This window comes from Euprymna scolopes, chromosome 3 (genome assembly GCF_053919585.1).
Source record: "Euprymna scolopes isolate OS-2025 chromosome 3, ASM5391958v1, whole genome shotgun sequence".
NCBI classification, from domain to species: domain Eukaryota; kingdom Metazoa; phylum Mollusca; class Cephalopoda; order Sepiida; family Sepiolidae; genus Euprymna; species Euprymna scolopes.
Genome location: NC_136484.1, coordinates 76,231,045 through 76,246,825, shown reverse-complemented (window position 1 = coordinate 76,246,825; position 15,781 = coordinate 76,231,045). Strand labels below are relative to the sequence as shown.

The 15,781-nt window shown below is 34.4% G+C and overlaps 1 protein-coding gene across 4 annotated transcripts in view; it reads left to right on the top strand.

The window, feature by feature from the left end:
• The window catches only part of LOC145256323 (uncharacterized), a 42,271-nt gene that overhangs the window by 19,213 nt on the left and 7,277 nt on the right, over positions 1-15,781 (top strand). For all 4 annotated transcript variants that reach the window (XM_080115073.1, XM_080115083.1, XM_080115093.1 and 1 more), the window contains 2 exons: positions 2,209-2,295; positions 11,308-11,501. In XM_080115073.1, the coding sequence (XP_079971199.1) occupies positions 2,209-2,295; positions 11,308-11,501 (281 nt within the window). The remainder of the gene's footprint in view (positions 1-2,208; positions 2,296-11,307; positions 11,502-15,781) is intronic.

The window sequence follows — 15,781 nt, the reverse complement described above, 5'->3', positions numbered from 1 at the left end:
TATAAGAAAATTGTATTTTCTTTTTAAATAAATAGAAAAGAGGGTTTTTAATATGAATAACAATACACACAAAAAGAAAACGAATTTATAGGAGCATAGATAGATAAAAGTGAAAGTGTCTGTGCGTGTGTGTCTGTGTGTCTGTCTGTGTATATTTCCCTACACAATAACTCTGTCAATTTTATGTCTACAGACTCCAAATTTGATATACAGGGTATGGAGATTTGGGAAAATCTTTGTAATATGTTTTCGGTCAGAAATTTGGCTGTTAAGGGGTCAAAGTTCAACGATTTGACCTTTGAGAACTCTACCAAACTCCTCTGCCAATTTTGGGTCTAAACAACTGAAATTTTAGATATAGGTTCCTTGGACATGGATCTAACTTAATAACTTGATTTGAGCCCAAAACAATAAGTGTTAAGGGGTCATAATAGGGGTCAAAGTTGACCTCTGCTGTCACTACCAAATTACTCAGACAATTCCTGGTCTAAACATTTGACATTTTACATAGAGGGTATTCAGAGATAGGGTAAGCTTTTTAATTGGTTTGGGCCGAAAATTTGAGCTACCAATATATAAATGTATGTATGTTTGCATGTCTGCCTAAAACTTTCGGCAGAGGCGATGGATTTTCACAAGATCTGTATCGTTTTGAAGCTCGACCCTTCAGACGACAAATACCGAAAAATTGGCTAAAAACATTAACTTCTTCACCCTCAACTGGGCACATTTCTGCAGGGAGGGGTCGCTTTTTTCACCGATATTTTTGAAAGTCTAGCCTTAATTTAAACCTACGTCACTTCCGGTTTGGCAGTGATCGTAACAGCAAAGACGTCACGTTTATTCCCCGTTCTTTTTCTTCTTCGCAGTACGGGTTCGAGCCTGCCATCCTATTACCACTTTCTTTCTTTTGCTCAACATACACCTCCAAACACCTGGGCAATGCTGGGCACCCATACTAGCATAAAAGAATTATATATATATATATATATATCTTTATGTTAGAACCTATCAAGATAATAGAAAGCTCAATATACTAGATAGAGCAATTAAAAAACAAGAAAATTGATGATGAAAATAAAAATTCAATAAATTACAATATTTATTCCATATATTATTATTACTATTATTATAGCTCTATTTATTATAATATTGAGCACTTTTAGATTCAGTATAAACTATTTACCGCAAATACCAAATTCAGTAATAACCGTTATTCAATTTTTTTTAAATGGCATTTTAAAAATTATTTCAGTTGGATAAAATAACTTCTCAAACAAATTAAAGCAAATTAGTTTATTTTCGTCCTTACCAACATTGCATGAAAAAAACAAAAAAAAAAAAAAACGAACAAACTGATAAATCAGAATTAAATACTGTTTTTTGTACAACAAACTTCATCAATAAATAAAATTGACAAACTGACTTTATTTTATTACATAGAAAAAGAAAATGATATATTCGTGTAATTTTTTTGACAATTTAAAATTTCATCTTGAAAATAAAAAACTGTTTTTGAAAATCTTTCTTCAATGATCATGACTTCTCCTCTCTATAATTTGATTCCATCTGTCATCGAGCTTATAAATACCTCTCGTAAAATTCTTTAAGTTTTGTTGTAAAACATGGATTTAACTCCTGTTCGATCTCATGATATTAATCTAAGGCCATCTAAATGGTTTTGTAATCCTTGAAACGAGTGATAATCTGAGGGAGCTAGGTTATGAAAATATACACGATGAGGCAAATTTCCCAACCAAATCCTCCTAAAAATCTTTGGTCAGTAGTGCTGTGTGAGGATGAGTGTTATCATGATGGAAGATGACTATTTCTGTTGACTAAAGAATATCGTTTTCAGTTCAACATGAGTGAGAATATTGCAGAAAAATACAAAATATGCTTGGATAATCTGAAAGAAAAAGTTAAAAATTAATCCTGATATATTTAAGCAATGACAGTATGCATAAATTAAAATAATCCAAAATACCATTTCTGCAAAACAGCAAAAACTTTTGCACTGACCTGATATGTTTGTATAAATAATTTAAAAAATTTGTTTTTATTATTACAAGTTGAACTGAGATTATTGAATGATTAAAATAAGCATAATAAATAAACACTGTGCACTATTTAAGTATTTTTTACAACTTGTCATCCACTATTTTCATTATGTGACCATTTTTTTCCTTTCTTTTGCATTTCAAATAGTTGCTGATGCAGAATCCTTATCTTCCCAATAAGCTGTTTGAAGAAACTATCAACATTTGCATGAAAGATAGAGAATCTGTGCTTATGGTAAGTCAGAAGCTTTTAAAGTCACCCATCTGTTTACTGCTGACCATAATTCTAATTACAGGCATACGCATAAGAGACAAAGAAACTGTGTTTTTCAATTTTTCTAAATCTGCATACTCTACTGGTATTAGTGTACAAAACTTTAATACAAATATATATATGAGATGAAGACAAGGTCAATGAGGTCAGAACTGTTAATGATCACAATATGTTCATCTACTTTAAACATCAGCTTAAAGTGAAAATCAGATATGATTGGAGGAGATTGGATTACATGGATTTCAATAGGATGTGGGTACACAACACTAATTTGTACATTCAATGAGGAACCAGGCATGCACGGTTCTGAGTTCTGCAGAATACATTCAGAATATTTCTAAAGGCTTTTAGTTAGTAATGTGAATGAGTCTTGTTTTGTTTTTTGATACTAGAAAGCCTCCAAAGATGCCTATTTCCCACATTTTATTTTGTCTCTGGTCACTCCTAAATTGTTGTATTATATCTTGGAGGATATCAGCCATTTCCACATTCCATCCCAATCTGTTTTATTTTTAACTTTCCACTGAACCCTTATACTCACATTTAGAGACTGACTTGCTTGTTTTTGAATTACCCAGAAACTAGTAGCCAGTCTGCACTTAGCAGGGGGTTCAGAGGGCGTTACTAACCTATATTTTTCTTTTCTAGTTTCTTTTTTATATATTTTTAATATTGTTCCACTCCCTATAATGGACTTAAATTTACTCTAATTCCCTCTTTGTATCTTAATATACATTAATTATGTATCTTTTAACCATAGTTCAAATCATTTCTTCTAATCTAAATTGATAAAAACCAATAACCTACATAATTACATACTTTGGAGAGGGGGACTTATCTCTTATTTTTTTATCCTTAGAAGATAAAAGAACTTTATTTAAGTAGATATTCATTATGTATAGTTTATATCTATATTTATATCTATTAAGTAAATACTTATCTATAGTTTATAATTATATTTGATATGACATCTGTATTGAATAGATATTTATTAGTCAGAGTTTATTTATATACTTAAAATTATGTATTTATTAACTTTTTAACCATATTTTATTCTTCCTTTAAATTTAATAGGTACAAATCTAATGTTTACACTCCATTCTTTATACTTATCCCCCCTCTTTTCCACTTATAATGAGAGGGGAACCATATCCTTTTATTGTATTTTAATTATTTTGAGAAGGAGTGTAACTTTTCAGTAGATACATATATTTGTAGTACTAACTCAATTAATCCTTTCTATCTGGGGATGCAGAAATACCTGATATAGAATCCAAGCACGGGGCTACCCCTCTCGGTGCTGATGAACCTGTAGATCTCCTCAGATCATCCATCTAGGAGAAGTAAAACTGATGTTTAAATCTGTGCTACTGACCTATATTTTGGTACCAAACAAACAGGGGAGAAAGACCTTAATCCTGGTTGACATTCTCCTTAGAGCAGGGGACTCAAACAAATTACCGGTTTGCAAACTTTAATGCTTAAGGAATAGATAGGCTCTTATTTCCCAGCTTTCATACTCTTTCTTTACTTATTAGCCAGGCACAGAGGTGCGATCACAGGGATTCAGCAGAGACATCCAGTGCTTTGCCTGGTTTCCTGATTAGGGCAATGCTTCCACCTCATTCCTTTCCCTTAAAACTGGGCATCTTGAGGGTGCTTGATTGACACATGTCCATGTGATTTGACTGGGCCATTCTTGTCTGACGTGTTGAGGATATCGGTTTTATAGTTTGTCTGGTTGCTTTATTTTGACTTACAGTACAGAAGTCCTAACTATTTGGTTGTGCTTATAGCGATTGCTCTATCATACGTTGTATAATCGGATGGTTATAGTGCCATGTCATGCATACAAAGGGACTCCGCCTTCCCGAGGCCATAATGTAGATGAAGAGTAAACTGATGGTCGTGTTGTGTATTTGGAATTATGCACATCCACTTTGTCCAACATTTCTCACCCTAAAACTGAAACTATTAAATAAAATGATAGCTCTTATCCAACATTTCTCACCCTAAAACTGAAACTATTAAATAAAATGACAGCTCTTGTCTAACATTTCTCACCCTAAAACTGAAACTATTAAATAAAATGACAGCTCTTGTCTAACATTTCTCATCCTAAAACTGAAACTATTAAATAAAATGACAGCTCTTGTCTAACATTTCTCACCATAAACTGAAACTATTAAATAAAATGACAGCTCTTGTCTAACATTTCTCACCCTAAAACTGAAACTATTAAATAAAATGACAGCTCTTGTCTAACATTTCTCACCCTAAAACTGAAACTATTAAATGAAATGACAGCTCTTGTCTAACATTTCTCACCCTAAAACTGAAACTATTAAATAAAATGACAGCTCTTGTCTAACATTTCTCACCCTAAAACTGAAACTATTAAATAAAATGACAGCTGTTGTCTAACATTTCTCACCCTACAACTGAAACTATTAAATAAAATGACAGCTCTAGTCTAACATTTCTCATCCTAACACTGAAACTATTAAATAAAATGACAGCTCTTGTCTAACATTTCTAATCCAAACCCTGAAACTATTAAATAAAATGACAGCTCTTGTCTAACATTTCTCACCCTAAAACTGAAACTATTAAATAAAATGACAGCTCTTGTCTAACATTTCTCACCCTAAAACTGAAACTATTAAATAAAATGACAGCTCTTGTCTAACATTTCTCACCCTAAAACTGAAACTATTAAATAAAATGACAGCTCTTGTCTAACATTTCTCATCCTTACACTGAAACTATTAAATAAAAAGACAGCTCTTGTCTAACATTTCTCATCCTAAAACTGAAACTATTAAATAAAATGACACCTCTTGTCTAACATTTCTCACCCTAAAACTGAAACTATTAAATAAAATGACAGCTCTTGTCTAACATTTCTCACCCTAAAACTGAAACTATTAAATAAAATGACAGCTCTTGTCTAACATTTCTCACCCTAAAACTGAAACTATTAAATAAAATGGCAGCTCTTGTCTAACATTTCTCACCCTAAAACTGAAACTATTAAATAAAATGACAGCTCTTGTCTAACATTTCTCACCCTGAAACTGAAACTATTAAATAAAATTACAGCTCTTGTCTAACATTTCTCACCCTAAAACTGAAACTATTAAATAAAATGACAGCTCTTGTCTAACATTTCTCATCCTAACACTGAAACTATTAAATAAAATGACAGCTCTTGTCTAACATTTCTCATCCTAAAACTGAAACTATTAAATAAAATGATAGCTCTTGTCTAACATTTCTCATCCTAAAACTGAAACTATTAAATAAAATGACAACTCTTGTCTAACATTTCTCACCCTAAAACTGAAACTATTAAATAAAATGACAGCTCTTGTCTAACATTTCTCACCCTAAAACTGAAACTATTAAATAAAATGACAGCTCTTGTCTAACATTTCTCACCCTAAAACTAAACTATTAAATAAAATGACAGCTCTTGTCTAACATTTCTCATCCTAAAACTGAAACTATTAAATAAAATGACAGCTCTTGTCTAACATTTCTCACCCTAAAACTGAAACTATTAAATAAAATGGCAGCTCTTGTCTAACATTTCTCACCCTAAAACTGAAACTATTAAATAAAATGACAGCTCTTGTCTAACATTTCTCACCCTGAAACTGAAACTATTAAATAAAATTACAGCTCTTGTCTAACATTTCTCACCCTAAAACTGAAACTATTAAATAAAATGACAGCTCTTGTCTAACATTTCTCATCCTAACACTGAAACTATTAAATAAAATGACAGCTCTTGTCTAACATTTCTCATCCTAAAACTGAAACTATTAAATAAAATGATAGCTCTTGTCTAACATTTCTCATCCTAACACTGAAACTATTAAATAAAATGACAACTCTTGTCTAACATTTCTCACCCTAAAACTGAAACTATTAAATAAAATGACAGCTCTTGTCTAACATTTCTCACCCTAAAACTGAAACTATTAAATAAAATGACAGCTCTTGTCTAACATTTCTCACCCTAAAACTAAACTATTAAATAAAATGACAGCTCTTGTCTAACATTTCTCATCCTAAAACTGAAACTATTAAATAAAATGACAGCTCTTGTCTAACATTTCTCACCCTAAAACTGAAACAATTAAATAAAATGACAGCTCTTGTCTCACATTTCTCATCCTAAAACTGAAACTATTAAATCAAATGACAGCTCTTGTCTAACATTTCTCATCCTAAAACTGAAACTATTAAATAAAATGACAGCTCTTGTCTAACATTTCTCATCCTAAAACTGAAACTATTAAATAAAATGACAGCTCTTGTCTAACATTTCTCATCCTAAAACTGAAACTATTAAATAAAATGACAGCTCTTGTCTAACATTTCTCATCCTAAAACTGAAACTATTAAATAAAATGACAGTTCTTGTCCAATATTTCTCACCCTAAAACTGAAACTATTATATAAATGACAGCTCTTGTCTAACATTTCTCATCCTAACACTGAAATTATTAAATAAAATGACAGCTCTTGTCTAACATTTCTTACCCTAAAACTGAAACTATTAAATAAAATGACAGCTCTTGTCTAACATTTTTCATCCTAAAACTGAAACTATTAAATAAAATGACAGCTCTTGTCTAACATTTCTCACCCTAAAACTGAAACTATTAAATAAAATGACAGCTCTTGTCTAACATTTCTCATCCTAACACTGAAACTATTAAATAAAATTACAGCTCTTGTCTAACATTTCTCACCTTAAAACTGAAACTATTAAATAAAATGACAGCTCTTGTCTAACATTTCTCATCCTAAAACTGAAACTATTAAATAAAATGACAGCTCTTGTCTAACATTTTTCATCCTAAAACTGAAACTATTAAATAAAATGACAGATCAAACAAACAAAAACAATAAAACCAGATGCACACTTAAACAAAACAAATTTGCCCCCTCCCCTGAGGCTTGCATTCACAAATATCCATGAACTTAGAACTAACTTAGGTGATATAGAATCAGTTCTGCTAGCAAACTCCTCTGAGATCTTAGCACTAATTGAAACTAATCTATACTCCTCCATCTCCTCTAACCACTTTAACGTTTGGTTATTTCTCACTTTGCCATAAGGACTCAGACAGGCACATGCACGAACTTGGCATCTATATTCAAAACTTGGCATCTATATTCAAAACTTGGCATCTATATTCAAAACTTGGCATCTATATTCAAAACACTCTAATCCATTGACAAGAGAATCTCGACTCAAATCAGACGACCAGGCCTTCATGTGCTTTAGACTAAACCTGCAACATCACGTTAGCTACTTATATTTTATCCACGGTTCTTTCTCGATTCAGGACTGTACCCTAATCAATTATGTCTCTAACAGCATTGATGCAGCATTCTCTCTAGATACTATTGCCCAAGTACATGTATTTGATAACTTTAATGTCCACCACAGCCATTGTCTTGCTTTCTCTAGTTACACAAATGCAGCTGATAACATCACAGTTTTTTTCTATCCCATTCCTTGTCACAGGCAGTCACAAATCCCAAACCTTCTCCCAGATCAATACGATCAGCAAACCTCACTTCTAGATCTATTTCTGACCGCAGTTTCCGAGGATTGTGTAACCAAAGGCCTATTCTCACTTGGGATGCTGATTGCATTGTGATATTGGTAGAAATTATCCTAAACTCTTGACCCTAAGTTGAAGAGCCATTACTCCAAATTCAGAAGGATGACTGGTAAGCCATCAGGGATCACATCAGAGATGCTTTTTTTTTTACATAGGCATCACCACTTATCAAGACCAAGAGGCCACTAGAGGATAAGGGTGATAGACTGTACGGTAGACAATTGTACAATATAGTAATCGTGAGTAATGGAAATTCGCTAAATTTGTTAACTTAAGTGGAACGGCTCATTAAAAAATTGTTTACGTTAGACTTGAAGATAACCATATTATAGTCAGCTGGAAAGCAGGAAAACGGAAGACAATTCCACAGGCGTGCAGTTCTAAGAAACAAGCTTTGTTCATGGAATCTACGTTTAGGTTTAGGCACAGATAAAGAGTGGGGGAAATTATTGATAGTGTTTTCTGCTAGACAAGTGTTTCTTGTGAAAGTTTGGTGAGGGGGGACCATAGATTGGAGCTCAGTTGAGCACTTGCCATGAAAATAATGATAAAGCAGAGACAAACTTGCAACATCTCTTCTGTGAGAAAGAGGTTGCTGGAAAGAGAAAAGGACATCCCCTACATGGCTACAAAGTCTATTTTGAACTCTATCAAGGCAGGATAAGTCCTTTCTAGCAGCTCCTGCCCAGATGTGGCAACAGTACTCCATCCTTGGACGTACCTGTCTCTTATATAGATAGAGAATAGCATCAGCAGTGAGATATCTACTGGATTGATAGTAGCATCCCACCATTTTTCCAGCGACCTTAGCAATGGATTTAATGTATGTATTCCATTTCAGATCAGGAGTAAAGGTCAAACCCAGAAGCTTGTCAAAGCATGAGGCCTCCCCAAGATGAGAGCCATTCATTTCAATTGATGCCAGATGGGGATCAAAGCGTTGATGATGTAAAGATAAAAGCTTTGCTTTTAATGAATTAAAAGTAGCAAGCCACTTCTTTTCCCATGGTATCACGTGCTCAAGATCAGAGGAGAGAGAATCGGAGAGAACTTGATCGTTTACGGTCTTAGATGTGCTATCATAGACAGTAGTGTCATCAGCATAAATGTCTATGAATGATGTAAGGATGTGATTTGGAAGATCATTAATGTAGATCAGGTAGAGAGTTGGACCTAGGATGGACCCCTGTGGGACTCCAGCATTAATACTGTGAGCTTCTGATTTCTGTCCATCAACCACTACTCTTATGAACCTATCAGAAAGAAATGATTTAATAACTGAAAAGACATTTCCAGCTATACCGTAGCTGGAGATCTTGTGAAATAAACCTTTATGCCATACCCTATCAAAGGCCTTTGATATATCAAGAGCAATTGTCCTAGAAAGGTTGCCTCCATCAGGAGATTTGCTAAGCCTATGAGATATAATTGTAAGCACATCTGCTGTAGATCTAGCAGAACGGAAACCATATTGCGTGTCACTAAAAAGGTTATTTTTGCTGAGATAGTTAATTACTTCTCTATTCAACACAGATTCCAGCAACTTACTAATGACGCACAGGAGACTTATTGGTCTGTACTGAGAGAGAGATGACTGATCACCTGAATTCTTAAATACAGGACATACTGATGAGATTTTCCAGGATGACGTGAAGCAATTCTCCTTAAGACAACATTTAAACAGTTTTGTAAGTATGGGTGCTAGTTCTGGTTGAAGTTTTTTGGATACTATAATTGGAATACCAGCAGGGCCAGTTGCTTTACTGGAATCAAGGTTTTTAATTAGCTTGGCAACATCACGCACAGATATTTATATACCACATAGCGTGTTTTCTGATATAGGAGGAAATATTGGGGGTTGGTGGCCTTCGTCGCAAAGGGTAGAATTAGCTGCAAAGTTCTTAGCAAAGAGTTTGGCTTTGTCTGATGCTGATGAGATTACCTCAGGTTCATTAATGATAGTTGGGATAGAACACACGCTTCTGTTCAGGATTCTGTTTGCTATTTGCTAAAACTGGTGGGAACCAAACTGTTGCTCAGATACTTTGGATTTGACAGACTGGGCATACAGCTCTCTTGCGTTCTTTATTACTTTTTACAGTGGTTGCTGGTGGTCCTGAAAGCGGCTTTAGTCTCAGTACATCTATTACGTTGGAAGCAATGGAAAATGTGATTTCTGTGCACAATGGCAGCAACACATTCTGAAGAGAACCACGGCTGGCTGTTCGGTTTTTGCTGGAACTTTTTCGAGGGTATGAAATGGTCATATGTTATGAAAAAATGCTCTATCAATGGTAACCCAGTTTTCTCCAAATTCTTCAACAAATGTCTTACTTATTCTTGCTTTCCTGACTGCTGGAAAACTGCTTCTGTTGTACCAGTTTTCAAGAATTTTGGCGAAAAAACTGACTCGCTCAATGGTCTTGTTCTGGTGTATCTTGTCGCATCTGTGGCATGATGGATAAGTGCTAGATAAAAATTCAGTTCTATGCAACACTCTTTGGGGAGTTGAAAGTTCAATCCTATGTGCAGGCAATACTAAGAATATAATTGCAAATTATTTAAGAGTTCTACCTGGTTATGGCTGATAGAATAAAAGCATGCTAGCCCTGTGGATTAAATAAAGGGCCATTTAAAATTCCATACAGATTCCTAAGTTCAACAGGAAGATTCCCAAGAACACTCAAGATAAGAAAGTAGTCTGAATGATTCAAATAATACAAATTACTCCCTCCAATCCTAATCACAATAACATCAGTTACTCTTTGTGTTTCGATGATTTCATCAAGGTAACAAAACTTCTTCACAACCACAATAGCTTCACCATCACAATATTTTTTCTCTACATCTGAATTCTCATCTGTCTTCATTGTCAGACACTTTTGGTATGCATACTGATTATCATTTCATAATCTAAAAGGGTTGATATGTCATTGAATAAAGTGATACTTTGAACTGAAAATAAAAAAGTAAATAGCATTTTTATTGTATTTTTTTTTCTTTGAAAAAGAGTATTTTCAAATTGGGATCAGATAAGGACTTGATCTATGAAGCTTCAAGAATCTTTCCATGTGCGGATGGACTACATGCATGCCCCCATATAATCAAAGTTGACTTTGACCAGCCCTTTTTAGTCCTTAGACAATTAAACTTTTCTTTTCCAGTCATTTTAATGATGCTCCGACTGGAAGTTCCTACTCTGATAGTATGTTCATTGTCTATATCAATAAGAAAAGATTTGTTCTTCAAACTGTCCTTTCAAATATTGAACATTTTATTGTCATTTAGTATTGTTGATATTTTGATTGTTATTTTTTGTTTTTTTCAGCAATGTGTTGAACAGAATTGGCAAAATGCCTCTTTACAAATGGTTGACAGATTTAAATGCTGTTTGAAGGATTGCACAGAGAACAGACCAGATAATAGCATAAATGCTTCAAGGGAAATTCTTCCAGAAATAGAAGCAAAGTTTCTATGGGATCGGCTCGTTTTAACTCTTCGAGGCTCTCATGACTGTAACAGGTTTGTCTTCAGGACCAAATATTTATTCTTAATATTTAAAATTTGTGGCTACTTTCTAATTAATAGGTAGGATTGAATATTTCAATGACAAGAAATAATATTTTTATGGTTAGGGTGTCATGCGCACATGCAGCAGTCATCCTGCAAGCAGCAGCAATAGTAACAGAGGTATCATAGCAACAGATGGTGATCGTTACACACACATGAACTTATAATAATACACACAAACTCAACATGTGGACTTTCAAACCTTTTGTCTTCGTCCCTACTCATGGACGTATTCCCTTACTAACAGTCTTCTCTTTCATCTCCTTTTTATTTACATGTCAACAAAAACAAGAAAGTTGTTTTAAATATTAGAAATGGACTTTGTCTCCTTACAGATGGTCTTTAAAAGAATATTTGATTGAAATAAAAAAAATATTTTGATAAAACAATCTTGGCATAGTTAAAAAAAATCAAATTGTGAGTAAATATGCTACCAGCCAATGCCAGGTAGATGCAAATAATAAATTTGACTTAACATGTTACTGTAGTTTAATAGTAAAATCTGATTATCTGAAGTGTATTGTTAAAATCTTGTGGTCTTGATACATTTAAATACAAATTCTGAAATAGTTAATAACTTTACAAACATAATTTAATTAGCATGATCATGCTGACACATCAGTTCTCATTAGACGACCAAAGTTAAGCAACATTGAACCTAATGAGTACTAGATGAGTGACCATTTGAGAATATAAGATGCTGTATGTGGAAAACATCAGTACTTCCTAACATCATCATCTCTCCTAACTGGGATCTACATGCGACTGGTGATCACTTATGAACTTGATATTCCCATGAAATCAGAGAGTTTGTCTGTTTAAGAACTTTGACAATGCAAAATAACTTAAAGTAACAAAAATGGAAATAATTATTCATCTATTTCTTCTTCGATAGAAAATTAATAATCATGATCAGTTTTTTGTGTTTTTTTATATTTGTTGCAATGGATTTGCCATTTTAAATCAACTCTTCTTATGGTGAATCCATTTATAACTGCTTGGTTGCCGAAATAAGTACTTCCAAACTGTAACAAATGCTTTTTTTATTCAAATGGAGTAAAGTATGCATAATAGATAGAAAACCTCAAATTATAATGTTTGAAAAAAATTGTCATGTGCAAGGTTTTTCATTATCAGTCAACTTGAATTGCACTACTGTTCTCATCTTACGTGTTATTTGCACGTTTTTGCTGATGTAATCTCCGACCTCCTTCTTGCTCAACTTGCAAATCTTTCAGTCTTGGAAATCTGCATAAAATCTTGATAAAGTACATGGGTAAAATTCAGTTGTAATTGATACTCTTCTAGAGGTTAAAGGTTCAATCCTCAGTGCGGGTGATACTAAGAATACAATTGTGAATTAATTAAGAGCGTACAAAATTCCAGAGTCCTGAATTCGATGACAAGATACACTTGAAGAAGGTTGAAGGTTACATCAGCCGAAACATTGTGCAAATAACACTCAAGATAAAAACAATAGTTTGAATAATCCAAATAATCTAAATTATTAATCCTTATCGACAAAATTCAGCAAAATAACTTATATATTCAACTCAGGATAAATTGCAATTCAATGTGGGAACTATGAAGTGTTGCACTCTCTGACTGTAACAAGACTGCTCCAATCTCATTATTGCTGGCATCTACCACTACACTAGGGTTTATCAAACGATGCAGACTTTAAGACTAGTTTGCTACTTAGCATTCGTTTGATTTTCTCAAACGCTTCTTGACACTCGGGTGTCCATTGAAATCTCACACTTTTTCAACAACTCTGTTAGCAGTGTAGTGAGATTTGCAAAATTTCTGCAGAATCGGCGGTAATATCCTGCCATGCCCAGGAATTGCCTCAGGCTCCTGACATTTCTTGGTATTGGATAATTTTCTATTTCTTATACCTTGGCCTTCAGTGAGGTGATTCTCCCATGGGCCACTACATACTCTAAATACTTAACCTCGGCATGGCAAATTGTTTATTTAGCTGTTCTTAATCTCTGAAGTACTTGCTGGATCATTTTGACATGTTCTGTCCTCGTGTCATTGTATATGTATCCACATTTGTAATCCCAGCAAGGCATGCGTTTATTAACCTCACAAACGTTTGCTTGGGAATTCTTCATCCTGAATGGCATTACCTGATATTGGTCTGTTCCTTCTGAAGTTTATAAAAACCAATATTGCTTGGCTCTTTCAGTTAAGGACATTCCCCAATACTCCTTCAGGAGTCACATTTTGTGATGTATTTAGCATGGCCTATTTTATCTATGCAATTGTCCATCCTGGGCATGGAGTATGCATCCACCTTGATTACCGTGTTTACTCTGCGATAGTCCATACAGAATCTTACCATTTTGTCAGGTTTATCAACCAGCACGCATGGTGATGCTTATTCGCTTTGACTCAGCTTTATAATCTCATATTTTAACATGTATTCTATTTCCATTTTAATTGCCTCAAATTTTCTTGGACTTAAACGATATGGGTGTTGCCTGATTGGTTTGGTTTCTTTTAGCTCAACATCATGCACTGCTGCTTTTGTACATGTATGTACATCAGCGAATAGGTCTCTATATTCCATTAGTATTTCCTTTAATCTCTGCCTTTCTTCTGGGAGTAAATGTGCAAGTTTGCACCCTAAGTTTCCTAGTATCTTTGAATTCTTTAACTTAATGGGTGGATCCTTCCCGTTTAGGATACTCTTCATTTGCAGCTTTGCTGTGACATGGCACTGCCAGCACTGATTTTTCTCCCACTCTTCTAAAATATTTCTTTATCATTTTAACATGACATATTTGTGTCTTGCTTCTGCATTTAGGAGTATGTACTCTTTAGTTTAGAGGGCTTATCTTTTCAGCGATTGTGTATTGATATTTTGCCTTGAACGGTTGACCATTTAAAGGTAGGAGTATTAACACTTTCTCCCCCACCTCGAATTCTCTTACTACTTTTCTATTATATATGGCCTTCATAGCTCTATTCTTTAAGTGAGTCTTGGCCAATTTCTGTGCTTCAGCTAAAGTTTGTCGTACCTTAGTGACGTAATCTGATATATTATTCGGCATTACTGATCCATTGTTCTTTTATCACTTTCAATAGTCCGTGAGCACTTGATGACCGAAGACTTATTTGAAAGGATTGAATCCTAACAACTCCTGGATTGCTTACTGAGCTGCGAAGAGCACAAATGAGATCTCCTGGTCTCATTCGGCATTGTGTTTCACACAATAGCCTCTTAACATGGTCTTCAAGGTAGCATGAAATTGTTCTAATGCTCCCTGTGACTGAGGGTGATACGTGCTGGACTTTATATCGGTGATTTCCAATTACTCTATAACTTGCTTAAATAGGCTCGACATAAAGTTAGACCCTTGGTTGGTCCGTATGATTCTAACTAGCCCCATTTTGTTAAAAAAAATTTATCAGGGCATCTACCACCTTCTTCGTCGAGATGTTACATAATGGGATTGTCTTGGGGAACCTCGTGGATGCACACAGTATAGTTAACATAAATTTGTGACCTGTCCTGGTTTTGGATATTGATCCCACACAATCTTTGATTATTCAACTAAATGATTCTTCTACTGCTGGTATGGATTGGAGTGGGGTCGAGGGAATGTTTGGATTGGGCTTTCCCGTATTTTGGCATGCTCCACAGGTTCTGCAGAATTTCTTTATTATATCCCCACAATTCTTTATTATATCCCCACAATTCCTGTAAAAGTATCTGATCGGCTTTTCTAGCATCTTATTGACTCCTAGCTGACTTGCCAATGGTATCTCATGTGCGACCTTCATAATGTCCTCCCGATATATATATCAGACACCATTATTTGTCCTCGCGTGATTTCTTCCATTGTCCTGGAAGCATTCCATTTCCTCATTAGCACTCTGTTATTGAGGAAATATTGGCTATTGTCCTACTTTTTATCGTTATCCCTATGGATGCTCGTCCCCTACTTCTTTCTGTCTCATACCTTGCCATTATTTGGTTTAACTTTTGGTGCTTAATTTGACTTTTGGCGACATAATTCCCTAATATCATGGTCACGCTAATCATTGGAAGATAATCAATTACTGTGACTTCTCGTGAGCTCCAGTCTGATGCTAGGTGGACTTTGCATAACAGGACCATCATGGGTTTCCTATGCCCCTAATCGTAATCAATCTACTTTCATTTCACTAGGAACTGGGATGTTAATGGGTTCCCCTCGAGTTTCTTTATCTCGGGCGAT